Source organism: Lynx canadensis, chromosome A1, assembly GCF_007474595.2.
Source record: "Lynx canadensis isolate LIC74 chromosome A1, mLynCan4.pri.v2, whole genome shotgun sequence".
Taxonomy (NCBI): Eukaryota; Metazoa; Chordata; class Mammalia; order Carnivora; family Felidae; genus Lynx; species Lynx canadensis.
In genome coordinates, this window is record NC_044303.2 from 12,675,774 (window position 1) to 12,703,422 (window position 27,649).

At 37.3% G+C, this 27,649-nt stretch overlaps 1 protein-coding gene across 1 annotated transcript; it reads left to right on the forward strand.

Moving 5' to 3' along the window:
• Positions 1–1,982: 1,982 nt before the first annotated feature.
• Positions 1,983–27,649, forward strand: RFC3 (replication factor C subunit 3). Its single transcript, XM_030309006.1, has 9 exons — positions 1,983–2,184; positions 4,759–4,896; positions 8,487–8,554; positions 10,796–10,893; positions 14,131–14,312; positions 15,339–15,475; positions 15,561–15,659; positions 25,737–25,806; positions 27,348–27,649. The coding sequence occupies exons 1-9, from the start codon at positions 2,098–2,100 to the stop codon at positions 27,537–27,539; spliced, it is 1,071 nt and encodes a 356-aa protein (XP_030164866.1). The 5' UTR covers positions 1,983–2,097; the 3' UTR covers positions 27,540–27,649.

Here is a 27,649-nt window from a genome sequence, read left to right on the forward strand (position 1 = left end):
CTTCTCTGAACATATTTTTCATTTTCTGGCTCTCCCCTGAGGATCCTATTTCCTCCCAGCCCTCCCTCACTTCCCATATATTCAAGAGTCTAGGATTGCCAGATAAAATACAGGACACACAATTAGATTGTAATTTCAGATAAACAATGAATATTTTTTGTATACATATGCCTATGAAATATTTATGTAATATTTAGTAGTACTAAATATTATTTGCAGTGATATTTAGTGACAATTATCTGAAATTCAAATTTAACTGGGCTTTGTGTATTTTTAAGTTATGAAATCTGACAATCCTAAGTGAGCTAAGTGTCTTTCTTATGTATTGTTCTCTTCACACCATTTCTCCTTCCTTATAACCTCTGGCAACTTTGAAACATGTGTCTACATGTCTTCAAACTCCACTCTGTATTACCCTTCCTTGTATTTGAAGTTGTCTGTCATGCTCAGGGTCATTCTTATCAGTTTACTGATCATTTCAGCACCTGGTTCACCTTCTTCCTCTGAGTAATTATTTCCATTATTATTTTTTGAGGATTACATTACCCACATAGATGACAATTCAATATCTTTGCTTCTGAGTTCTTTTACCTTCTAATTTCAAACATTTTCCCCCCTCCATTCTGATTCAACATAGTAACATAGGGAATATGGAAAATTTCATAGTATTAAATAGAATGGCCAAGGAGGCCTCACTGAAGAGATGACTTTGAGCAAATACCCTGAGAGAGGTGAGAGACCCATCTCTGTTGAGACTTAGACAAAAGTGGCCCATGAAGAGGAAATAGTAAGTTCAAAGGCCCAGAGGTTGAAGCCCCCTGGAGCTTGTTTCAGAAAGTTTCTTTAGAATAGGGACTATATCTTATGGTTGGTTGTACTACTGATTGTGCCCAATAATGTCTTGCCCATAGAAATAACTCAGTAAATATGACGACTCATAGACCACAATAAATTCTTGTTTAATAAGTGAATGAGAGGGGGTACTTTGATAGGTTATAAGACATATTTGGAAATCAATACCTGTCTTGTAAGAACTTGCAACCTAATGACAGCAAATATTTATAACAATATATAAAATAAAAGCATAAATTAAACAACGAATTTTATGTACAACTAGAAGGGTGCATTTGAGAGTGCAGTTTGAGAGGCACAATGAAAGTTTTACATAGGCTTGCTCTGCAGAATATTTTCCCAAGGGTTTCACATTATTCTCATTAAAAAAATTTTTTTTAAAATGTTTATTTTTAAGAGAGAGAGAGAGAGAGTGCAAGCAGGGGAGGGGCAGAGAGAGAGGGACACACAGAATCAGAAGCAGGCTTCAGGCTCTGGAGCTGTCAGCACAGAGTCCCACGTGGGGCTGGAACCCACAGACTGATGAGGAGTCCACTGGCTTAACCTACTGAGCCACCTGGGCACCCGTTATTCTCATTTTAATCAGAAGGTTCTACAAACATTCTGGACTTAAAATAACATACTAATGTCATATTGTCTCTTCTACAAGGCACACTTCTGTAGTTTTTTGTGGCCTTTTGATTCTCTTGCTTTCAACCCAGTAAGACTCTTGAGGAATCGAAGGAAAGGTAGTGAAGATTAGATTTTAATTTTAGCAATTTGTCTTAAACAGCTTTATTGAGAGCCTACCCAGTGAGAACTGACCAAGGTCTTATATATTCTAGCACCGGGAACAGGGCCCAAGGCAGTATTTATTCTTCAGGTTTCTGTAAAACGAATGAGTGGACGAAGGAACGAACGAAATTAATCAGGGAACATGGCTCCTCTGAGTATCTGTATTTGAAGCCCGGAGCCGAATTTCCAATTTTGTTTGGTAATTTTTGGACTATCATAGAGGGTAAAAACAACACAAAAAAATGATTAATAAGACAATGAACATCATTGACCAGACGGCACCAACACTGCGGCTAGTACTGTCCCGACCCAGCTTCCGTAGTCTTTAGTTCTTTGGTCGCGTAAGCGACCAGGGCCGGAAGTGACGTCGCGAGATTTGGAGTTCGCGGGAGAACTTCTCTCTGCGTGCGGACCGAGAGAGCGCCCGCGCGCGGGATTTTCAAGCGGCCGACCCCGGGAATTCGAGCTGGCATGAGCCTCTGGGTGGACAAGTACCGTCCCTGCTCTTTGGGACGGCTGGACTATCACAAGGAGCAGGCGGCCCAGCTGCGCAACCTGGTGAGTCCGCGTAACGGGGCAGGGAGAGCGGGGAGAGGGTAGGCCCCCATCTCGGGAGTTTGAAGCCCCTAAGGAGTGGTAGGCCCTGAAGTGAGAAAGCATTGAAATAGAGGACAGTGAGGGAAGAGTGCACTTGCAACAGCAAATGCAAATTCCTTGAGGCAGGAGTGTGTCCGGCCTATTCTAGGAACCTCAAGAAGTCCAGTGTAGCTGGATAATAGTGGGCAGAGGGAGGGGCGGGGGGAGGTGCAGATCCAGTAAGTTCTTATAGGGTGAGATTGGAAGCCATGGAAGGTTTAGGGCAGAGAAGTGACATCATCTGACTTTACTTTTTAACAGGGTAACTTAAAATTTCTTGGTGTCATTTCCCTTATTTGTAAAAAGGAGGGTGTTTGATTTATTAATTTCAGAGGTCATTTCTAATTTTAAAAGGTTGTATTATCCTTGAGTGTAATTCCTAATAGAAGATTTTTTTTTCTTTTCTCCATCCTGATGTGTATTTTCGTGTTGTAGTTGGTATAAGTGTCGAATGGCAATGTTTTCTGAGAAACAAACTGAATATTTTAGGAAATGGAGAGGGGAGAAGGGTCTTGAGAAAAATCTAGTGTCTGTGTAAGCTGTTTATTCACTGCTTTTTAGAACCAAGTAGTACCATATGCTAATGGAAGTGTTTTGCTCAGCTCTCAGGTTCTTCAGTACCCACCTTTTTTCTGTTACAGGTACTATTTGGTAAGTACTTAAAAAAAATGAGAAATAATAAAAAAAAAAAAAGAACTCTATCCTTATTCAGAGTCATTGGAAAAGTTGATAGTGTTGTGAGATTGAAGGTTTTTTTTTTCCTTTTTTAAATTATTGGTATTCCATCTATGGTAGTTTAAGCTCTATTACAGCTGTATACAGCTCTATACTTCCATTTCTAGACAAATTGCATTTTCTCACCATAGCTTTCACTTTGATTTTCTAGGCAAACGACACCTTTTATTTTCTATGGCTGTCTTTTTGTTATACAGAATTTGGAGTAAATATTTTGGACAAAAATTTAATATACTGCTCTCGGATGTTTATAGATTTGCTTTTAAAAACTGTTCAACTGTTTTACTGTTCAATCTACAATTTAGTAAAACTGGAACATTTAAAGCATACCCTTAATTTTTGGCTAGATGGAGTTTAAAAAGCAAAGGCAACAGGTATTTGTGAAGCACCTGCTATTTTCCAGGCACTGTTTCAGGTGAATAGTTCCTTTCCTTGATACTTTTTTTTTCAGTGCGAGACGTAGATGAGTTTCCAAAGTACTAAAATTCACCCCAATAAGCTTTTCTGTTAAGATACTTATTTCATTTTTTTCTATAATGCTTACTTAGAAACTTCTGTCACAAGATTTTATGCCCCTGAGGTTAAGACCTGTGTTCTCAGTGTTGTGTTTTTTTTTTTTTTTTTTTTTTTTTTTTTTTTTTTTTTTTAGCCTTCATAGCACTGACTCCTAAACGTGACTGATCACCAGGGTCGCCTGGGAAGTTTTTTAAAAGCACAGTCTTGTACTCTGTTGCAGCACTGTCAGTGCCCTACTCCATCCCATTGCTCTTGACTTATAAATGCACACAGATTGACTTCCAGCTTCCAGGATCTGTGCTTCTTGAAGGCTTTCTTTTGCTGACACTCCTAAGCAGACTTGAAATGCCTGGTAATTGATGCTCTTCCTTAATCTGAACCACTTTCCCCAGCAAGTTGCATCAAAGGATTGATGAGAGAGAGCGTATTGTACTACAGCTTCCCCACCTCTTGGGTGGGTTAACGTTGTGGTGTGTTTTTTCTTTAAAAAAAATTTTTTTTCAATGTTTGTTTATTTTTGAGAGAAAGAGAGCTAGGGAGGGGCTGAGAGAGAGAGAGAGACACAGAATCCTAAGCAGGCTCCAGGCTCTGAGCTGTTAGCATAGAGCCTGATGTGGGCTCAAACCCACGAGCGGTGACATCATGACCTGAGTCAGACGCTTAACTGACTGAGCCACCCAGGCGCCCCTATTGTGGTGTTTTTTTTTTACACTGGCTTCAAGAGTATCCCCAGCAGGATTAAACCGCAGATGCCCGCAGTGGTTAAGCAGATAGTGCATTCATTGGCTGCCTTCCTTTCCTTGCTTTGCTTCCTTATTCCCCTACAAAGTTTTCCTTTATTTTTCAAATAAACTACATACATTCAATTCTTAAAAAGACTATAGCCCAAACTAAGTCAGGCATCATTTCTTAGTTACTGAATCTTAATCTCATGGATGGGGTCCAATAATCAGTTTTTTATTTTAAAAAGTTTTCTAGGAGTTTTTGAAAGCCTGGAGCCTGCTTCAGATTCTGTGTCTCCCTCTCTCTCTGACCCTCCCCCACTTGTGCTCTGTCTCTCTCTCTCTCAGAAAAAAGGAAATAAATGAAAATAAATATAAAAGTCTCTATATAGGCTCATACATACATATTTTTGAAGTTTCATAAGTGGAGACACAAAATATTTGATACCTAAAAAAGTAGTTTAATTCTCTCTAGAGCAGTTGTTTGACTAGGGAAAATGCCTCTTTTTTTTCCTCCCCCCAGGTGCAGTGTGGTGATTTTCCTCATCTCTTAGTGTATGGACCATCAGGTGCTGGAAAAAAGACAAGGATTATGTGTATTCTACGTGAACTTTATGGTGTTGGAGTGGAAAAATTGAGAATTGAACATCAGACCATCACAGTAAGCATTTTGCTTTGAGGCCTCCAAATATTTATAGGAGGGATTTCCAGTCCTATCATACATATTCCCATGGCCCTGTCCATTGCTGCCCAATGTGTGATTTAAGTAAGAATTTCACAGATAACCCAGATGCACAGGATTGAGAGCTACTGATTTATAGACCTAACTGTTAAAACCAGAACAAAGTCAGTTATGTTCGAGAGGAAATATGAGCAATCAGAGATTTGGGGTAAAATGTAGGCAATGGAATTTATTTTAGATTATCTAGCAAATCAGTACCTCAGCTGAAACTGGAACTCAAGTCTCTACAGTTCATTATTCTGAGAGCAATAATGGATTTGGAAAAACAATGATTTTGAGAAAAATTTTAAATGTGGAATCAGGCAACTTGGTAAAGATTAGACAGCTGACTGATTAGACAAGGAAGCATGAAGCTCTGGGATGTTCAGAGAATTCCTATGATTAATCTTAGCTGAGCTTTCCAGCCTGTACCATGCAGTGCATTTTCATACTCTTCTTATAGACAGTGGTTGAGATTTAGTTGAAATTACCTTCTCTTGGTGTGCCCCTCTCCAACCCCATTAGAATTAGTTTTTCCTTTTTTTTGTTAAGTTTTTTTTTTTAAAGCTTATTTATTTATTTTGAGAGAGAAAGAAAGCGCGATCAGGGGAGTGGCAAGAGAGAGAGAATTCCAAGCAGGCTCTGCACTGTCAGCGCAGAGCCCAGTACGGGGCTTGAAGCCATGAATCATGAGATCATGACCTGAGCCGAAATCAAGAGTCTGATGCTTAACTGACTGAGCCACCCACGCACCCCTAGTTTTTCCTTTTTTAACCCATAACTTATACTTTTTAGTACTTACTTTGTTTTGCCTTCATTATAGTTTATCATACATTTTTTTTTTTTTTTTTTTTTGAGAAGATTGTATTTGTTTTGAAGTTATGCAGGGAACATGTCCTACTCATTTTTATATCCTTCATAGCCCGTGGTGTAGCATCTTGTACATATTAGGCACTGAAGAAATGAATGCTGAGTGACTGGATGGTAAGTAGTGCTATTAATAGAATCTTTAGGAAGATAAATCGATTTTGAGCTAATATTGATGAGCTTATGTTAGACACATTGAGTTTAAGGTGGCTTGTGGTACATCCTGGTGGGAACTCTTATAAAATATTCAGGGACAAATTTAATAAGAAAGGTGTGGGATCTGTAGGAAGAAAACTGTAATACCTTATAAAAGGGGAAAAAAAGCTGATCAAATGGAAAGATCCAGCAAGTTCTCAGATAGGAGGCTTAATAATCTGTTTTCCCCAAGTTACAGTATAAATTTCAGTGAAATTAGAATTAAAATCCAACTTGTTTTTTTAATTTCATGAAATGATCTGAAAGTACATATGAAAGAATACCTTTCCGAGACCATACAAAAAAGATTTCTGAAGTGGGACTTGTGTTATGAGATATTAAATCATATTGTAAGGCTGTTTTAACCAAAACAATAGTATATTGGCATGGGAATAGAGAATTTGATCAGTGGAACTTATTAGAGAGCCCAGAAATATGATGGAAAATCTATTTCAAATCAGTATTAAAAACCTGGGTTAGCAAGATGTGCTAGCATAACTAGTTATCTACTCTGAAGAAAATAAAGTTGAATCCCTATGATTCATAATTTACAGAGATGAGTTCCAGACGAATTAAAAACTTAAATGTTAAAATGAAGCACTAAATTTCTTAGACTATATGAGCAGCCTGTAGGTCGAGAATACCTTTTAATAGAAAACATGGAAGGGGCAGGGGCACCTGGATGGCTCAGTTGGTTAAGTGACTTTGGTTTGGGTGATGATCCTACTGTTTGTGAGTTCGAGCCGTAACGGGCTCCATGCTGACAGCTCGGAACCTGGAGCCTGCTTCGGATTCTGTGTCTCCTTCTCTGTCTGACCCTCCCCTGCTTGCACTCTGTCTCTTTCTCTCAAAAATAGACGTTAAAAAAAGTTGTTTTTTTTTTTTTTAATTTTTTTTATTTATTTTTGAGACAGAGCGAGAGCGGGGGAGGGGCTGAGAGAGAGGGAGACACAGAATCTGAAGCAGGCTCCAGGCTCTGAGCTGTCAACACAGAGCCTGATGCGGGGCTCGAACTCATGGACCTTGAGATCATGACCCGAGATGAAGTCAGATACTTAACTGACAGAGCCACTCAGGCGCCCCAAAAAAAGTTTTTAAATAAGGAAGTGATAGAAAAAAAGAAATATGTACTTGGATGTATATAAATTTATGTTCCTATTATATAATGTACATAGAATCAGTAGAAAAACAAATGATTGTCAAAAAATAGTTGAAAGGAATGTGTTAGATAAAAGATTTTACAAATTGACAATGAAAGACAACTTGGTAAAAAACTGAATAAAAGAGTCATAAGAGAGAAATATAAATGACCAATAAATGTGTGTAAAGATGTTTGTCATTTTTGATAGTTAAAGAGAAGCAGTGAGTCTGTTATCAAATTGGCAGAACTTAAAGGCATGATATATCCAGAAGGGAATGTTGGGCAAGAGTATTTGTTGGTAGTGGAAAACTGAATTGTTAGATTTTTTTGGGGGGAGATAGGCTGATTATACATATATACATACATGCATACATACACATAAAAATTTAGAAAATGTGTCCCCTTCAATCCAGCAAATCCTTTATTGGGAATCTATTGCATAGAAATGAAGTCAGTACATGATAGATGTATGGAGAAGGATGATAATTGTGGGATAGTTTGGGATGTCAAAAAGCAAGAAGAAAAATGCCCATCGGTATGATTGGCTTTGGGACATCCATGTTATAGGTCATATGCAACTAACCTACACCAGTATCTGAGGGGAATTGTGTAGATGCATTGTTAACTAGGAAAAGTAAAACACAGAGAAATGGGTATGATTGACTCTTTTTTTTATAACTTTTTTACAAGAAACACACTCTATAGAAATATATTAAATATATATATATAAATAGATACATATCTATGTGTTTATTTTTGTGTGTTATGGAAAAGTCTATGCAAGGACATACGCAGACTGTTTACAGGGATGATCACTCATAATGAGATGGTTTGTAGATTTCTGGAGATAGAGGGAAAAGTAGAAACCAGGATGTGTGATATGACCCAATTTATATAGAAATACGTTCATCTGCACATAGAGAAAAAAATGGGGTTAATGAAGTTAAAATATTCTTGGTGGTTATCTGAAGTTTTTTTTATTAAGAATAAATTGTTTTGTGGGGCGCCTGGGTGGTGCAGTCGGTTGAGCGTCCGACTTCAGCCAGGTCATGATCTCGCGGTCCGTGAGTTCGAGCCCCGCGTCGGGCTCTGGGCTGATGGCTCAGAGCCTGGAGCCTGTTTCCGATTCTGTGTCTCCCTCTCTCTCTGCCCCTCCCCCGTTCATGCTCTGTCTCTCTCTGTCCCAAAAATAAATAAACGTTGAAAAAAAAAAAATTAAAAAAAAAAAAAAAGAATAAATTGTTTTGAAAACAAACAGTGAAACAGAGAAAAGAGGAGAAATAGCCAGTAATTACACATTCAGAACATTTATTTTCTTTGTCCACAGACTCCATCTAAAAAGAAAATTGAAATTAGCACTATTGCGAGCAATTATCACCTTGAAGTTAATCCCAGGTAGGTTTCTACTATATAGAAACAAGTCTTTTCTTCTTCTTTTTTTTTTTTTTTTTTTTTAAGAATTAAACCCATTCTTGAAATAGAATCATGTGTGGAAACACCATATGTACAATAGGTAAAAGTAAAGATGCCCACTGTGAAATAGGGAGACTAGAACCTTCCCATTTCCCCTTTTCTCTGACTTCTGAGTCAAATAAGTTTAATAATTAAGTTTTCTTGCTCTATAGAACTCAGTGTTTTATACAAAGTACATTTCATAGTCATTAAATTTTTGTTCTGTTGGCTCAAGCAGAACTGATAGCAAAATAAAGTATGGCTAAAAAGTTTGTAATGTCTGGAGTGAATATTTCAGGATATATTTTGGATTACCAAATCTTTTTTTTTTTTTTTTTTTGCCTCTCCTTTGTTTCAGTTTCTTGATTAAAGTGTGTTATAATAGTCCACCAACCAATGTCTATATTATTTATCATGACTTAATCAAAGATTAGGCTCCTGTTGGGAGACACATTGAAAACTCATGCCATGGCAGTGTAGTACTGCTTAATAGTGTAGAAGTGATTGTCTTGGGAGCAAAGTTGAGTAAAGCTTCAGTTTTGTCTAGGGCCTGGTATGTTCTTGAAGGAGAAGAAAATCAAGGACATCTTCAGGCAAAGGCAGCCTTTTTGGCAGTGGCACAAAGATGAGGATGAACATCTATATCAAGATTGAATGGAGCAGGAGGAATATAGTTATAAGCTAATACGTATTCAGTAACAGGCACTGTTACTTTACATGGATAATTATATGTAGTTTTCAAAACAGCTTAGGCATTATTGCTTTCCTTATATGTGTCCAAGAAAATTAAGAGAAATATGACTGGTGAGAAAGGGTCTGATTAGAAAAGTAGGGAAAAATGGTAATTTCATAGACAGAGGGAAATGTTTTTGATTCTTGACTAGGAAATGATCATAAGAGACACTTGAGGCATATTGATACAATATTAGTGAATTAAGAAAGATTTGATGGCTGTTTGGGAAAATAAACTAAAGCTGATTTTTTTGCCCTGTTTCTCATCTCGAGTTCTTCTGTGGCAAGAGTAGTCCATTAGAGATTGAGCTGATTGTTTTTCACGTGTTTGAAATTGACAGCCTAAATTAACTAGGTGACTTTATGTTGGTTTGTGAGGTGCAGGACTTAGGTGCTAAAGCAATAATGTAGGTGTAAATGACAGATAATGCTTATCATAAGTCAGTAGTTTACAGAGTTCTGACTATCTTAAATTCCATTTGCTTGTCTCATCATCTTCCCAAGACCCTGAATCAGCTCCATGCTAGTGCTGGGAGCAGACTTGTCTAAGCTTGTTCTTTCTCAGACCTTTACTATTTGGGTGGAGAAGAGGCATGGAGGTTAAATTTTTGTTTCAGGGGTGCCTGGGTGGCTCAGTCGGTTAGGCGGTAGACTTCGGCTCAGGTCATGATCTTGTGGTCCGTGAGTTCTAGCCCTGCGTCAGGCTCTGTGCTCACAGCTCAGATCCTGGAGCCTGCTTCATATTCTGTGTCTCCCTCTCTCTGACCCTCCCCTGTTCATGCTCTGTCTCTCCCTGTCTCAAAAATAAACGTTTAAAAAAATTTAAAAAAAAAAATTTTTTGTTTCAGAGTTATTTTTACATTTTGAGTTGACTACAGATGATTGAGAAATTAGCTATAACTAGATACTAACTATAGTCAGTACAGAAGTATTAAAGTATTTGATAAACTTAGGTATTAGTTATTGCTTTTTGTTTTTTAATGTTTATTTTTGAGAGGGAGACAGAGCACGAGTGGCGGAGGGACAGAGAGAGAGAGAGAGAGAAAGAGACAATCTGCAGCAGGCTCTAGGTTCTGAGCTGTCAGCACGGGGCTTGAACTTGTGAACGTGAGATCATGACCTGAGCTGAAGTTGGACACACAACCCACTGAGCCACCTAGGTGCCCCAGTTGTTGCTCTTTTTTTTTAAGTAACAATAAACTTAATATAGGAACATGTTTACCGTTTTCAGTGTTATCTATCATATTGTAATTGAATATTGGAATATTGTTATTTTAGTGACCCTGAACTATTTCACTTTGAAAGTTTTGTGAATGTAATTAGGTGTGAATAATTTTGGTTAATATTTTAACCACTTAAAATCTTCAATGTTTTTCTTGTAATAACAGATTAAAGGGATAATACTTTCTAAATACCTAAGTCTATATTTACCATTATTTTTGTATTATATAGTGATGCTGGAAATAGTGACCGGGTAGTAATTCAAGAGATGTTGAAAACAGTGGCACAATCACAGCAACTTGAAACAAACTCTCAAAGAGATTTTAAAGGTATGTGATAAACATATTTCTTTTAAGGTGAACACTGACCTGGTACATAGTGAGTATAAGGGAAAATGTTGTGGGGAAACATAAATTCCATCTATGTAGCGAATATTTATTAACTTGTTCTATACTGGGCATTAATGCTCTCTTAGTTTTGGACATAAAAGTGAGTAAGACAGGCATGATCTCTCTGCTCATGGGAGGTTGTAGCCTAATGGAATTGAATTTTGGTGGAAAGAGGACAATTTATGCCACTCATTTGTTATTTTAGAACTAGATGAGTAATGAAAACACTTTATTTAAAATAAGAAATAACATGATTTAAGCAGAACTATTCTGGGGCACCTGGGTGGCTCAATTGGTTAAGCGTCTGACTTCGGCTCAGGTCATGATCTCGCGGTTCATGAGTTTGAGCCCCGCGTCGGGCTCTGTGCTGACAGTTCAGACCTGGAGCCTGCTTCAGATTCTGTGTCTCCTTCTCTCTTTGCCCCTCCCCTGCTCACACTGTCTTTCTCTTTCTCAAAAATAAACATTTAAAAAAAAAGCATAACTTCCTAGGACCAAAATTACATGTTTATTATCAAATATTAAACAAAATCAGGTATAATTTTGCCATCCAGAGACAATTACTGTTAACATTTTTGTCATTACCTTCCGGTATTACCTGTATGCACACGTATGTGTACGTTCTCATAGAAGATTTTGTGATAATAAATATGCCAGAATTTAATGCCTTTGATACAATTTTGCTAAATTCTTCATTCAAAAGGTCAATTTATACTACCATCTGAAGTGTTTGGGAGTGCCATTATTCCTTGACATTTATCACCATTGTGGTCAATTATTTTTAATCTTTATCAGTTTGAATGGAGAAAATAAATTGTGTTTGTTTTTTCTTTAAGTTAGTATGATAATTTTTTTCTTTTGTTTGTTGCTCATTTTACTGTTTTGTGAATTGCCTATGCATATTTCAGCTGGTTTTTATCTTCCTTAGTTCATTGTATTTCAGAATAAATGTACATTTATCTATTTTTTGCTACTGTAAATGGAGTCTTAACGTTTTCTAACTTTTGTTATATGTGATAGCTATGATGTTTATATCTTAATTTTATGTTTTACTATATTCATTGTTGTATTGTTTGTAATAGCCTTTCCATGGTTTCTTTTGAGTTTTCAGATATATATTTATATCATCTCTGAATAGAGATAATTTTTTCCCTTTCCAATTTGTATGGCTTTCAATATTCTTTCTTATCTAATTATGTTTACCAATACCTCCAGTATAGTGTTTAATAGTACTAAAGATAGTGGACATCCTTGTCATGACTTTGGAAGGAGAGCCTTAGGGTTTCCCCATTTAGTTGCTGGATTTTGGCCTGAGGTGTATCTATTTTTTTTTTTTAAGCTTATTTATTTATTTTTGAGAGGGAGAGAAAGGGAGAGAGCACACTCATGCATGTGCACACGCATACTCGAGTGGAGAAGGGGCAGAGAGAGAAGAGGAAGGATCCCAAGCCGGCTCCACACTGTAAGCACAGAGCCCAACATAGGGCTCTAACTCACGAACCATGAGATCATGACTTGAGCCGAAATCAAGAATCGGACACTTACCCGGACTGAGCCACTCAGGCGTCCCTGTATCTATTTGATCATAGTAAGAAATAAGAAAGTAAGCATCAGTTTGTATTTTATTGAGTGTTCCTAATGTGAATGTGTATTAAATTTTTTCAAATGCTGTTTCTGCATCCGTGAATGTGGTATTAAGATTTTTCTTTTTAGCTCTGTTGGTCAAGTAGATTATATTATTGGCTCTTCTAGTGAAATTGCTCTCTATTTCTAGAGTAAACCTCACTTGGTCATGATGTGTTAATTTTTAAAATATGCTGCTGTTTTCTGCCTATCAAGGACTTATTTTTGTATCATTTGGTCTGTAGTACTTTTATGTTAGGTGCTATTTGTTAGATTTTGGGATCAGTCTCCTTGTTTCTATTTTTCCTGTCCTATTCCATTTGGATTCTATCTCTAGAATTTCTCCTCACTGTGAAGGATTGTCTTGGAAGGGAGCTTCATTTTGTTTTCAGTGTTCTGTTCTTGTCAAACCTTATTGCATCCAGGTTCCTTTGCTTTAACCTATAAATTGAACCCTGTGGGTGCTGTTCTCAAATTGTCCCATTATACTTCACAGTGTGTTCTTACAGGTACCTGGATTTGCGTTCTGTACCAAAGGCTGTCAGAAACATGGTACATTCTTGCCACCCTCCCACACATAGTTGCTTGTTCTCATTTGCTCATATTGGGGAGTTCTTAGGTAAAACCTATCACTTTGTTTTGGTATAAATGTTGTCCATGAGTCTTTGGTCTTGGAATCTTTCTACTTTTGTGGGAGAGATTCAAATCTACACTGCTACCACTGCCATCTTCTAGAAATAATATGATGAAAAATACAATAAATAGTTGCATTCAGGTCTAGCTGCATAGTATTCCTGAAACACTTTAAAGTCAATCCTTTGTTATGGCTCGGTGGAATCTCACAGTACATGTGACCAGCTGTCTTTATTCTTTTTGGCTCTGTTTCTTGCATCAGTATTTTCCAAAGTATATTCTTAGGCATGATAAGATTTAAAGTGTTCCCCAGAAATGTGCTTCTGAGATAAAATATTTTGGGGAAGTACAGCCTAGTACCTCTCTGTCTTGGTGAGTTTTGGTTCATATAAATATAATAAAGACTGCAGTGAATTCTACAAAAAAGTAACATCTTTAACTGCATTTTAGCCTAGTGTTTCTTAAGTGTGATTGGAATTTTCTTTTAACATCTTTTCTTTAAATGTTTATTTTTTTATTTTGGGAGAGAGTGAACACAAGCAAGGGAGGAGCAGAGGGAGAGGGAGAGAGGATTCCAAGTAGATTCCATGCTGTTAGCACCTGATTCTTGATTTCAGCTCAGGTCATGATCTCACAGTTTGTGGGATTGAGCCCTGCGTCAGTGCAGAGCCTTCTTGGGAGTCTTTCCCTCTCTCTATGCCCTTCTTCTGCGTTTATGAAGTCTGCCACTCTCTCAAAATAAACTTAAAAATAAATAAATAAAATAAATTATTCTCACCATACCTGAGACTTTTATATGTCCTTGCCAAAGGGAAGAGTAGTATATCAGACTTCTTATTTAGAATTTCACTCCAAATAATGAGAAGGAAGAGAAGGAGATAGATTCTCAAGTTAAAATTTGTTTTCTTTTTCCTTGACTAGTGGTATTACTGACAGAGGTTGACAAACTCACCAAAGACGCTCAACATGCTTTGCGTAGAACCATGGAAAAGTATATGTCCACTTGCAGATTGATCTTGTGTTGCAATTCTACATCTAAAGTGATACCACCTATTCGTAGTAGGTGCCTGGCGGTTCGTGTGCCTGCTCCCAGCATTGAAGATGTAAGTCAAGTGAAACTTTTCAGAAGTCATTCATTTCAGATTCTCTGAGTACTGTGTGTATATCTTTGTCATGTTTGTTTTGTAAAAACATAGTGAAATGTATTAGTGATTCAGGAACAGCTATGGCCTGGATACTAACCTGTAGTAGATATATAAATGAATATGTATGGTATTAAATACCAGATATCACCAATACATAGAAAATATGATTATAAACTCTTATTAAGAATAATATTGCATATATGCCATCAATATTTAAGAAGTTCTTCCTTTTAAGTCATTTTTTACCTTAAGTAGGTATGGATTTCACTAAACTAGTTAAGGGCTAGTTATTTAGTTATTCTAGTTATTTAGTTATTCTACCTCAAGCTGATTTAATTGGCTTTGGAGGAGACTTGAGATAGATTTCTTTTCTTAACACTTATAAAGTAAAAATGCAAATTTCTCACAATAAGCAGCTTCCCTGCTATTAATAGATTTGGGGTGATTTTATGCAAAGTAGGGATAATATGTCACCTTGTGTTAGTTGCAAAGTGGTGAAGTAACTTTATTAGAAGTTTCACTTATAAAAATTTTGAGAGTAATATAGTTAAAAGGGACCACCAGGTTACACCCTCCTGTGGGCACTATTTGCTTCTTAGGGCATGCAAGTAACACCCCCCGAGTCACGCAGAATTCAGCCTATGAGACTCTGCTTGGCAGCCCTCTGATCGGTGTCCTTGTCAAAGACCTGAGGCCTTGTGTGTTTTTTCACAGCACCCCCCCCCCCCACACACACACACACCCAGCCCCCCCAAGATGGCTGGCAGGACTTGGAGCTCAAACCAGCTCTTTCTGTAGTTGGCAGGACCAGTTGCTGCCTCTTCCTGACAACTTGACTGACCCCTGGCTTTCTGCTAAAGGAGCCTGTGGGTTAGGGTTGGGAGTGACAAAAATAAATAACAAGGGTCTATAAAGGTGTTATCAACAGAAATTGCTTCAGTGTGCTGATAGATTGCCCGTTTTTGTTAATTGTCTTTTTTGTAGATTTGTCACGTTTTATCTACTGTGTGTAAGAAGGAAGGTCTGAATCTTCCTTCACAACTGGCTCATAGACTTGCAGAGAAGTCCTGCAGGAATCTTCGAAAAGCCCTACTTATGTGTGAAGCCTGCAGAGTGCAACAGTGAGTGAAAGGGGCAGTTACCACAGGAAACATTTTGGGGCACAAGCTTCCATATAATTTATTGTGTTCTCTTTTTATCATGTAGATATCCTTTTACTGCAGATCAAGAAATCCCTGAAACAGATTGGGAGGTGTATCTGAGAGAGACTGCTAATGCTATTGTCAGTCAGCAGACTCCACAAAGGTAAGTAGTCTCAAAAATGACCATAAAAGTTTGATCATAGAAATAGAACAGATAGTCTGAGTTTTGGATTAGCTGTTTCATACTACCACCAGTGCCATTTAGAATTATAGTTAAATCTTGAATATGAATACTAAACTTTCAAAGAAAAGATAGGATTTTAATTTTAGAAGTTTACTGGTTCAGAATAGGTGGTATGTAGTAACATGGCTTTTATTAAACTATTGACATTTGCATATGGAACGTACATATAAATTAAAACAAATCTTGGAAGTTTTAGTTTTCCTTTCAGAATCTCAGATGACTTAATTTATAACTCAATGTGCTTAATTTTCTAATATTGAAAAGAATAATATTGTAATTGTAATTGATGCATCATATCTTGGAAAGATACCAGGCTATGAATCATACCTCTACTGATTTTTATGCCCTTGAGCAGGTAACTTCATTTTAACGAGTTTTAACTTTTTCATTTATATAATGAAGATACTGTTGTTATTACTCTGCCGGGAATACTTGTGCCTTTGCTATGAAGAGCAAAAAAGATTGTGTGATAATGGTTTGAAAACATACATGAACTCTGTGCTCAAGTATGATGATAAGCTCTGTTAACAATATTGTGTATATGCCACCAGTGTTTAGGAAGTGTTTTATAACATATTTGTTGAACAGTTGTTTTTGTTTACTTCTGTGGGTCTATTATTCAGTAGTGGCTCATACTGAAAATATGTCAGCCATTAATTGTTTGATTTATGACAACTTTGAGAAGGGCCATCTACTTTTCTCCAAATCAGGAGTGGCAGTTTTAAGGCCCAGAGGTTTTTAAGGCTCGTTGATATGTAGTCTCCTATTCTTAATGCCTGTCAGACCTGAGAAACCATCTCTGGACTTAAGAGAGGGTAGTTGATTGCTTTAAGAAACACACTGGACTGTGTTCATCTGCTAAAGTTTAAGCTTCGTTGGTTCATGTGAAAATAATCGTGAGAAAAATATACCTTGTTTCTCCTCTTGGGTGATATATCTGATGAATTCTAATTTTTGTAAAGATTCTTCAAAAGGATTATAACATGTACTCTTTGGCCACCATGTAGATTCGTGGATAGTCATACATAATGGGTTCTTAGTATTTCATCAGGGTTTGCTTTGAATTCCTATAATTCATTTATTTTAATGGAAGAATTTAATAGTTTTTAAGAAGTGCCAAACATTGTAAGTAGTCTCTTCAGAAAAGAAAACTTTACTTTAGGAAAAAGTGTGCATTCCATTTTGTAAAATGTTGCTAAGCAGTGAAGTAATCTCAGCCTTAAAAGAGATAAAATTCAAAACATGTTTTAGGAGACTTTTACTTTTGTAAAATATTTCTGCATTGAAGATGACTTTCTTGTTTTCTGATTTTAAAGACAAAAACTTGGTAGTAGCAGTTGTAGAACTTTCCTAATTTTAGGAGAGCTAGGTACAGATGTTGTAGTATTTGATAATTACTAGTTTGTTCTTAAGACTTTAGTTGATCATTGCTTTGCTTAATTCTTCTAGCAGCTGCTATCTCTTTCAATTTTCCAAACAAGTTTGGGCAGCTCACAAATACACTTTTTTAAAAAGAGGTGTTGTTATTTCCTGATTAGACTAACAGTTGTAGGAATTGATTTCGTTGTGCTACAAAAAAGAAATTTGAATTTCAAAGCTTTCAGGTTGACCAGAAATACTAGGAGGGCTGGTATCATTCTGATTATTGGCCCACACAGTACCAAATAATTGTTTCTCATTTTTGACCCATTAGACTTGCTGTGATATTTACAGTCTTGATTCTTATTTGATTTATTTTAGAAGAGTCATAGTTTTCTAATTTGATAGCTAATTTTAGTGAGCAATTATTAATGTTCTTACACTGTGACATCTCATTTAATTCATAGAGCAGTCCTACGTGGAAAAGTATTATTATTATCTTTATTTTATAGGTAAGAAAACTGTTTTGGGAGATTATTGCTTACTTGCAGACATTCAGTTAAGAATCAGAGACAGTTCAATAATACCATGTTTCTCTGACAGAAGAATTTGTACTCTTTAGCACTTGCAATCCCCAAGAAATAATGACACAAAAAAATTGTAGAATATATTCATTTTTAAGAAACTAGGTTATATTAGAAATGAACTCAGACTAAGACAAGATGCATGTAACATGCACACAATGCACACAGCATAGAACAGTTGTAGAGGAAAACATCCTGAATTAACTTTTTAGAAATAAATGATATGCATAATTATTAGAATAATTTTGGGGTGCCTGGCTGACTCTGTTGATAGAGCATGCAACTGTTGATGTCGGGTTGGGTGTATAGATTCCCTAAAATGGTTTAATACCATCTGTCATTTGTATCTGTTTCTTAACTCTTTAATAATCAGGGTTACTTTTTTTTTTTTTTTCATGTTTACTTATTTATTTTTGAGAGAGAGAAGGCAGAGAGAGAGAGAATCCCAAGCAGGCTCCACACTGTCAGTGCAGAGCCTGATGTGGGGCTTGAACCCATGAACTGTGAGATCATGACCTGAACCTAAACTAGAAACCAAGAAGTTGGATGCTTAACCGACTGAGTCACCCAGGCACCCCTGCTTTTTTTTTTTTTTTTTTTAAAGATAATACTATCATGTCCAAGAAGGATCAAGGCCTTTGGAATCAGACTTGAATTAAGATTCTGCCTCAGTGACATGAGTTTAAATGAAAGCCTAACCTCTCTTTTCAGTAAAAGAATGGTGTTGTGAGGTATAAATAGCATACTGCAGTCAGTCTCATACAGAGGAAAGAGTTAAATACTTTGGCAAACATTGGAAGGGTATGGATTTGAGAGTAAGGCAGATCTGTTCTTAATTCATGGTTCTTCTATAGTCAACTTTGTGAGGTTACTTAAACTATCAGCCTTTTTTTTTTCTCATCTAAAAAAAGGGAGATAATGCCCCCACTCAGAGCTAGTGTGAGGACTTAAGTAAAATAATTTGTTACAGTGTCTTGCACATAGCAGATGTTCAAAAGATGCTGGGTTTTTTTCCCACTTTATTTTATTGTGATACAACTTCATACTCTTGGGCTGTCTGGAGAAGAGTCTGAACTTCTACTTTTAAGAAATCTTTGATGAGGGGATGAGGCAAGATGGCGAAGCACCATGGAAGTTCTGTTTGTCTTATCTCTGAAATGCAGCTGTATCAGCACCAAACTATTTTGCATACCCAGGAAATTGATCTGAGGATTAACACAACAATATGCATAACTTGAGTCACAGAACTCGGCAGGTACACTGTGTGGAGAAGTGAACTGGGGGAGAGAATAGCCACAGAGGATAGGGAGCTGTTTTTGTGGAGAGAGGAAAGAGGGTGGAGAGTGCAGGAAAAGCACTCTCCTGAAAGTAGCTGGAGAGAGAGAAAGAGTGAAAACACTAACAAGTGACTGAATAAGAAATCTGGTCCCTAAAACCGGTGACAGAAAGGAAGGAGAGGGTCTCAATACCATTAGGATTCTATAAATCCTCTATGCTCTGTGCTCTGGAGAGGTAAAAGGGCAAATCTGCAGGAGCAGGCAGCGGGGTCTGACGGGTCCATGTGCCACACAGGGAGAAGCGGTTCCCCTTCTTGGAAAACATTTGCTAGAGGCCATATGGCCTCTCCACAGGCAGTGGTCCCAGCGGACCCCTGAGAGCAGCCACATTTGCTGCTATTGAGACAAAGACACCTGAGCGTGTTGAAACCAGGCACTGGCTCTGTGTTGGGATTTGCCATAATCTCTGAACTTCTACCACTGTGCGATTGCACAAACATTTTCTGGGGGTAATTCACCACCCAGCCATTGCTCAGCGAGCGCCTCCCCCAGAGAGACAGCAGGGATCTAAGCTTCAGGGGTCTATGAAGTGTGGGGTTTTGAAACACAACCCCATCTGAGATAAAACTCTGGAGGGAGATGCTGCCTGGTAGGCTGATGGGTTGGACATGGACAAGGTGGAGGTGGGGAGTGGATGGAAGCCCAAGACAAAGGAGAGGTGCTTGATTGTGGGTTGGTGAGAGCACAAAGTTCCTTTGTCAGACTAGAAAGCTGGGTGAAGCCATTTCCACCTCTCCCGCATACATGCATAACAGTGCGTGCAGATCACATTGATCCAGCTCGGTAAGCTAGGCAGCACCACCTAGTGGAGAACAGAGCCTTTTCACCAAGCCCTGCCCAGCTGTGCCCTCCAGGCACATCCCCTAAAAGTCCAACACAGGTCTGTCTACCTGCTTAGTGTATGGACTATAGAGTGCTTCATAGTTTCAGTTCTACAGGAAACAATATAAGACTCAGAGAACTCAGTGACTTATTAAAAAAGAGATAATGTCCAAATCTTAGTAGTCCTAGATGATGAAGAGAGAGAAAAAGGGGCAGAAGTTTAATGTGAGCAAATTATAGTAGAAAACTTTCCTAATCTGGGGAAAGACACATGCAAATCTAAGAAGCACAGAGAACTCCTATTAGATTGAACAAAAACCGACCATCACCAAGGCATTTCATAGTCAAATTCACAAAATATGCAGACAAGGAAAGAATTATGAAAGCAGCAAGGGAAAAAAGAGTCCTTAACCTATAAAGGAAGACAGATCGGGTTCACAGCAGATTTATCCACAGTAACTTGGCAGGCCAGAAAGGAGTGGCAGGGTATATTCAGTGTGCTGAACTGGAAAAATATGCAGCCAAGAATTCTTTAACCAGCAAGGCTGTCATTCAAATTAAAAGGAGACATAGTGAGTTTCCCAGACAAACAGAAACCAAAGGAGTTCGTGGCCACTAAACCAGCCTTGCAAGAAATTTTAAGGGGGGACTCTGAGTGGAGAAAAGATGAAACAAGACAAAAAAGACCAAAAGCAACAAAGACTAGAAAGGACCAGAGAACATCACTAGAAACACCCAACTCTACAGGCAATACAACAGCACTAAATTAATATCTTTCAGTACTCACTCTAAATGTCAGTGGACTAAATGCTCCAATGAGAAGACGTAGGGTATCAGAGTGGATAAGAAAACAAGACTCATTTATATGTTGCTTATAAGAGACACATTTTAGACCTAAGACATCTACAGATTGAAAGTAAGGGGTTGGAGGACCGTCTATCATGCTATTTGTGGCTAAAAGAAGGCTGATGTAGCCATAGTTATATCAAGTAAACTAGGTTTTAAAATAAAGACAGTAACAAGAGGGCATTATTATTCAGAAGGGCATTATATCATAATTAAGGGGTCTGTCCACCAAAGAGATCTAACAATTGTAGATATTCATGCCCCCAACGTGGAAGCACCCAAATATATAAATCAGTTAATCAAAACATAAACTCATTGATGATAATAACCATTATAATAGGGGACTTCCATACCCTTCTTACAGCGATGGACATTTCATCTAAGCAGAAAATCAAAGAAACAATGGCTTTGAATGAAACACTGGACTGGATGGACTTCACAGGTATATTCAGATCATTTCATCCTAAAACAGCAGAATACACATTTTCTCTAGTGCCCATGGAACATTCTCAGAATAGATCACATACTGGGTCACAAATCATCCCTCAACAAATACAAAAAGATCACGAGTATACCTTGCATAGTTTCAGACCACAATGCTATGAAACTTGAAATCAACCACAAGAAAAAATTTGGAAAGATCATGAATACTTAGAGATGAAACAACACCCTATTAATGACTAAATGGCTTAACCAAGAAATTAAAGAGGAAATTAAAAAATACACGGACGCCAGTGAAAATGAAAACATGACAGCCTAAAACCTCTGGGATGCAGCCAAGGCAGTCATAAGGGGGAAGTATATAGCAATTCGGGTCTTCCTAAAGAAGGAAGAAAGGTCTCAAGTACACAACCTAACCTTACACCTAAAACAGCTGGAAAAAGAACAGCAAATAAGTCCCAAACCAGCAGAAGACAGGAAATAATCATTAGAGCTGAAGTCAGTGCTGTTGAAATCAAAAAAGCAGAACAGATCAATGAAAGCAGGAGCTGGTTCTTTGAAATAATTAAGAAAATTGATAAATCCCTAGCTAGTTTGATCAAAAAGAAAAAGGAAAGGACCCAAATAAAAATCACGAATGAAAGAGGAAAAATCACAGCCAACATTGCAGAAATACAAATAATAATTAGAGAATATTATGAGTAATTATATGCCAATAGGGCAATCTGGAAGAAATGGACAAATCTGGAAGAAATTGAATCAGTAATCAAAAAATCTCCCAACAAACAAAAGTCCAGGGCTGGATGGCTTTCCAGGGTAATTCTACCAAACGTTTAAAGAAGTGTTAACACCTTCTCTTTTGAAGCTGTTCCAAAAAATAGAAGTGGAAGGATAACTTATAAACTCATTCTATGAGGCCAGCATTACTTTGATTCCAAAACCAGACAAAGACCCCACTAAAAAGGAGAACTATAGACCAATTTCCCTGATGAACATGGGTACAAAAATTCTCAACAAGATGCTAGCAAACTGGATCCACTAATACATTAAAAGAATTCTTCATGATCAAGTGGAATTTCTTTCAGGGATACAGGGCTGGTTCAATATCTGCAAATCAATGTGATACATTAATAAAAGGTTAAGAACCACATGATCCTCTCAAAGGCAGAGAAAGCATTTGACAAAATACAGCTTCCTTCCTTAATAAAAAGCCTCAAGAAAGTAGGGATAGAAGGATCATATGTCAAGATTCTAAAAGCCATGTACGAAAAGACCTACTGCTAATATTCTCTATGGGGAAAAACTGAGAGTGTACCCTCTAAGGTCAGGAATGTGACAAGGATGTCCACTGTCACCACTCTTATTCAGAGTAGCGTTGGAAGTCCTAGCCTCAGCAATTAGACAATACAAAGAAATAAAAGGCACCCAAAATGGCAAGGAGGAAGTCAAACTTGTCACTTTTCACAGATGACATGATAACCTACTTGGAAAACCCAAAAGACTCCACCAAAAAGCTGCTAGAACTGAAACATGAATTCAGCAAAGTCTCAGGATATAAAGTCAACGTACAGGAATCAGTTTCATTTCTATACACCAGTAATGAAGCTGCAGAAAGAGAAATCAAGGAAGCGATCCCATTTACAATTGCACCAAAAACCATAAAATATTCAGGAGTAAACCTAACCAAAGAGGTGAAAAACCTATACACTGAAAACTATAGAAAGCTTATGAAAGAAATTGAAGAAGACACAAAAAAATGGAAAAACATTCCACGCTCATGGATCAGAAGAGCAAATATTGTTAAAATGTCGACACTACCCAAAGCAGTCTACATATTCAATGCATCCCTATCAGAATAAGACCAGCATTCTTCACGGAGCTAGAACAGTCGTAAAATTTGTATGGATCCGGAAAAGACCCCAAATAGTGAAAGCAATTCTGAAAAAGAAAGCCAAAGCTGGAGGCATCACAATTCTGGACTTTAAGCTGTATTACAGAGCTGTAATCATCAAGACAGTATGGTACTGGCACAAAACAGACACATAGATCAATGGAACAGAATAGAGAACCCAGAAATGGACACACAAACGTATGGCCAACTGGTTTTTGACAAAGCAGGAAAGAACATCCAGTGGAAAAAAAACCATCTCTTCAGCAAATGGTGTTGGGAAAACTGGACAGCAACATGCAGAAGAATGAACCTGGACCTCTTTCTTACACTATACGCAAAAATAAACTCAAAATGGATTAAATACCTAAACATAAGACAGGAAGCCCTCAAAATCCTAGGGGAAAAAGCTGGCAACAACCTCTTTGACCTCGGCTGCAGCAACTTCTTACTTGACATGTCTCTGGAGGCAAGGGAAGCAAAAGCAAAAATGAACCTTTGAACTTTATCTCATTAAGATAAAAAGCTTCTGCACAGTGAAGGAAACAATTAGCAAAACTAAAAGACAACTGACGGAATGGGAGAAGATATTTCAAATGATATATCAGATAAAGGGTTAGTATCCAAAATCTGTAAAGAACTTCTCAAAATCAACACCCACCAAATAATCCAGTGAAGAAATGAGCAAAAGACATGAATAGACACTTTTTCACAGAAGACATCCAGATGGCTAACAGACCCATAACATGAAAAAATGCACAACCTCACTCATCATCAGGGAAATACAAATCAAAACCACACAACGAGATACCACCTCATACCTGTCAGAATGTCTAAAATTAACAACTCAGGCAACAACAGAAGTTGTCAAAGATGCGGAGAAAGAGGAATCCTTTTGCTCTGCTGGTGGGAATGCAAACTGGTGCAGTTACTCTGAAGGAACAGTATGGAGGTTCCTCAAAAAATTAAAAATAGAACTACCCTATGACCCAGCAATTGTACTACTAGGTCTTTCTCCAAAGGACACAGGAGCGCTGTCTCGAAGGATACAGGGGTGCTGTGCTGGTGGTAAGTTTATAGCAGTGCTGGTGGTAATAGCCAAAGTATGGAAAAAGCCCATATGTCTATTGACTGATGAATGGATAAAGAAGTGTGGTATATATCTATAATGTAATATTACTTGGGATCAAAAAGAATGACATCTTGCCATTTGCAACAATGTGGATGGAACTAGAGTGTATTATGCTAAGCTTAATATATGACTTCACTCATATGTGGAAGATACAAAACAGGTAAACATAACAGAAAGGAAGCAAAAATAACAAAAAGAGCAAGGGAGACAAACCATCAGAGACTCATATACAGAGAACAAAGTTGTTGGGGTATTGGGTGGGGGGATGGGCTAAATGGGCAAGAGGCATTAAGGAAGACACTTTTTGGGATGAGCACTGGATGTTATATGTAAGTGATGAACCACTAAATTCTATTCCTGAAATCATTATTACACTGTATGGTAACTAACTTGGTTGTAAATTTAAAAAAAAAAAAAAAAAGATGAAAACTTGCTTTGAATGGAAGTGTTCTAGTATTGCAAAAGAAAATCTTTGATGAGTCACTTCTCTGATCTAAATATGGAACATCTGATATTTACTAATATCTTCCTAAATCTTACTAATATTTTACTAAAAGCTTTAAAACATGTTTTCCCTTTAGGGTACTAAGTATATATACGGAGAAAGATAGTTGTTTTGTGTGTACTTACAATTTTACTTGTCATTTTCTTCTTGCCATTTTATTTTATTTTATTTTATTTTTTTTTATTTTTTTTATTTTTTATTTTTTTTTAACGTTTTTATTTATTTTTGGGACAGAGAGAGACAGAGCATGAACGGGGGAGGGGCAGAGAGAGAGGGAGACACAGAATCGGAAACAGGCTCCAGGCTCTGAGCCATCACCCCAGAGCCCGACACGGGGCTCGAACTCATGGACCGCGAGATCGTGACCTGGCTGAAGTCGGACGCTTAACCGACTGCGCCACCCAGGCGCCCCTCTTCTTGCCATTTTAAAATGCCATATGTATTCTTTCTTTCCTGGAACTATTATGAGAAGGGCCGAAAATTAAGAGCTCAGAGGTTGGAGTATTCATATTCACTTAGACAATCTGATTCTGTGCTTGCCTATGACCTATTGTACTGCCTTTCTGTGACAGGACTGCTTTGTTTCCTTGCCATACTGTTTTTTTACTTTGCAGTTGAGGTAGTATGTAATGATATATAGAATCATGCTTGTATGCTCTTTTCTTGTATAATTAACTAGTGATTGTCTTATCTTTTCATGACCATTTTCTAGATGTCCGAGGTATCTATCTGGAGGAAAAATAAACATATTCACATGATATGTCATGAAAGTAGGTTGAAATGCAGTGTGAATAATGTCAACCCTCACTCTTCCTGAAGTCTTAGTTTTTGTCTGGCACTTTCATGGTATTTTGATGTAATTAATAACTGAATATAAATGTCTGACTTTAAATGAGTTCTGAACATTTTCTTTTAGAAACATGAACTGAAATTAGGAAAAGCTTAAATGTGTATCTTAAGTATGATAAGCCATTTAACAAAATGTATGGGAATTAATTCATAAACTAAAACAGCACAGTATGTTCTTGAAAAAATTGTGTCTTATTTTCATTACAAAGTATTAATTATCTTGTTTTATATAGGCTCCTTGAAGTCCGTGGAAGACTTTATGAGCTTCTAACTCATTGTATTCCTCCTGAAATTATAATGAAGGTAATCCGATTTCAGTTCCTGAACCATTTATAACCATGAAATTTGGACTTTTGCAGTACTGAGACACATTGTCATTTCTTTCTCTCCAGCTCATTAATTCAACAGGTATTTATTGAACCTTTCCTGTGTGTGCCAGATACCATTAGGGGAGTGTTGAGGAAGACCTGGGAGGCCCTGCCTTCAGAAAATATACATTTTAGTGGGGTGAAATGGGAAACAAGAAGCAAAAGGATTTCAGAATGTTTTAAGTGCTACAAAGGAAGTAAGAAGGTGAAATGGTAATGGAAGGTGGGCTGTGGAAGGTCAGTAGTGGCTTCTGTGAGGAAGGCATGTTTAAACTGAGACTTGGAAGATTAAAAGAGAGGCAGCGTGTAAATAGTTGGGGAACAAGTACTGTTAACCTTTGAACCTTGAAGCTTTGAACGACGTGGTAGTTAAGACCCTGACCTCCTGCATAGTTGAAAATCTGTGTATTACTTTTAACTATCCCAAAAGTTGACTCCTAATAGTCTACTGCTGTCCAGAGGCCTTACTGATAACACACTGGATTAACACATTATGTAGATGTGTTATATACTGTATTCTTACAATAAACTAAGCTAGAGAAAAAAACATTAAAATCATAAGGAAAATACATTTATGCTACTGGACTTACTGAAAAAAATGTGCTTACAAGTGGACCCTCACAGTTCAAACCCACGTTGTTTAAGGGTCAGCTGTATTTCAGACAGTGAGGTTTAGTGCACATAGGGAATGACATTAAAGAAGTAGGCAGAGTCTAGACTTTGTAAGATTTTGTAAGGCACAGCTTTAGATTTGGTCTGGTAGGTCTAAGCCATGTGTGTTGACTGATTTAGATGTTAGGGAATGCAGGGGGTTCTGTTTGTATTTATTAAAGTTATATGGCAACACTCACAAGAAAAAATTCTAATTATGCCAAATATAAAAGAGAGTGAGTTCTACCCATCCATTTCACAAGGGTGAGCACTTCCAACAGACCTGTATTCTAGTCATGTAGAAATATGCCCGTATGTATGGCTGTGTGTGTATATTTTCACAAAGCTTCACAATGTTCTGCATTGTGGTTTGTTTTTTTAAAATAATGTAGCATGGATGATATTTCATGACAGTATGGATTTCTTTTATCCTTTCTAGTGATGAATGGAATTTCATTATGGGACTATATCATAGTTTTTTGAATATGGTGCTGTTGGTGGAACTTTAGGTTGGCTACACGTTATTATTGTAACTAATAACGTTGCAGTGAGCATCTTTTTACTTCTCTCTTTGCACCCTCATACATTAAGTATTTGGCATTTGGAATATGACTGATAGCTACCACATTTTACATTATGGAAAAGGTATGCAATTTTTTTGTTTTTGGATGAAAACTACCATATAAAAGAACATACAAAAGAGATTTCACAAGTAAAAAGAACATACTGAGGTTTTGCTTCTTTTTTGAATGAGAAATAAAACTTGTTTCAGCTTATTATTTTTTTAATGATTACTTTTTAAATTACTGGTTATCTTTTTTTCAGGGCCTTCTCTCAGAACTTTTACATAATTGTGATGGACAGCTGAAAGGGGAAGTGGCCCAGATGGCAGCTTACTATGAACATCGTCTACAGCTGGGTAGCAAAGCCATTTATCACTTGGAAGCATTTGTAGCCAAATTTATGGCACTTTATAAGAAGTTCATGGAGGATGGATTGGAAGGCATGATGTTTTGACATCTTGACAGCTATCCTTAATTCTTCCTAATATATCTCAGTATCATCATTTACATCCATTTTATATTGGAAGAGCTGCAGGTAAAATAAACTAACTTCACTTAACCATG

Excerpts from the sequence above, each read along its gene's own strand:
- RFC3 (XM_030309006.1), top strand. The coding sequence starts at position 2,098 with ATGAGCCTCTGGGTGGACAAGTACCGTCCCTGCTCTTTGGGACGGCTG. Across the intron at positions 8,555-10,795 it reads CACCTTGAAGTTAATCCCAG|TGATGCTGGAAATAGTGACC; the intron begins GTAGGTTTCTAC and ends TGTATTATATAG. Across the intron at positions 15,660-25,736 it reads AGTCAGCAGACTCCACAAAG|GCTCCTTGAAGTCCGTGGAA; the intron begins GTAAGTAGTCTC and ends TGTTTTATATAG.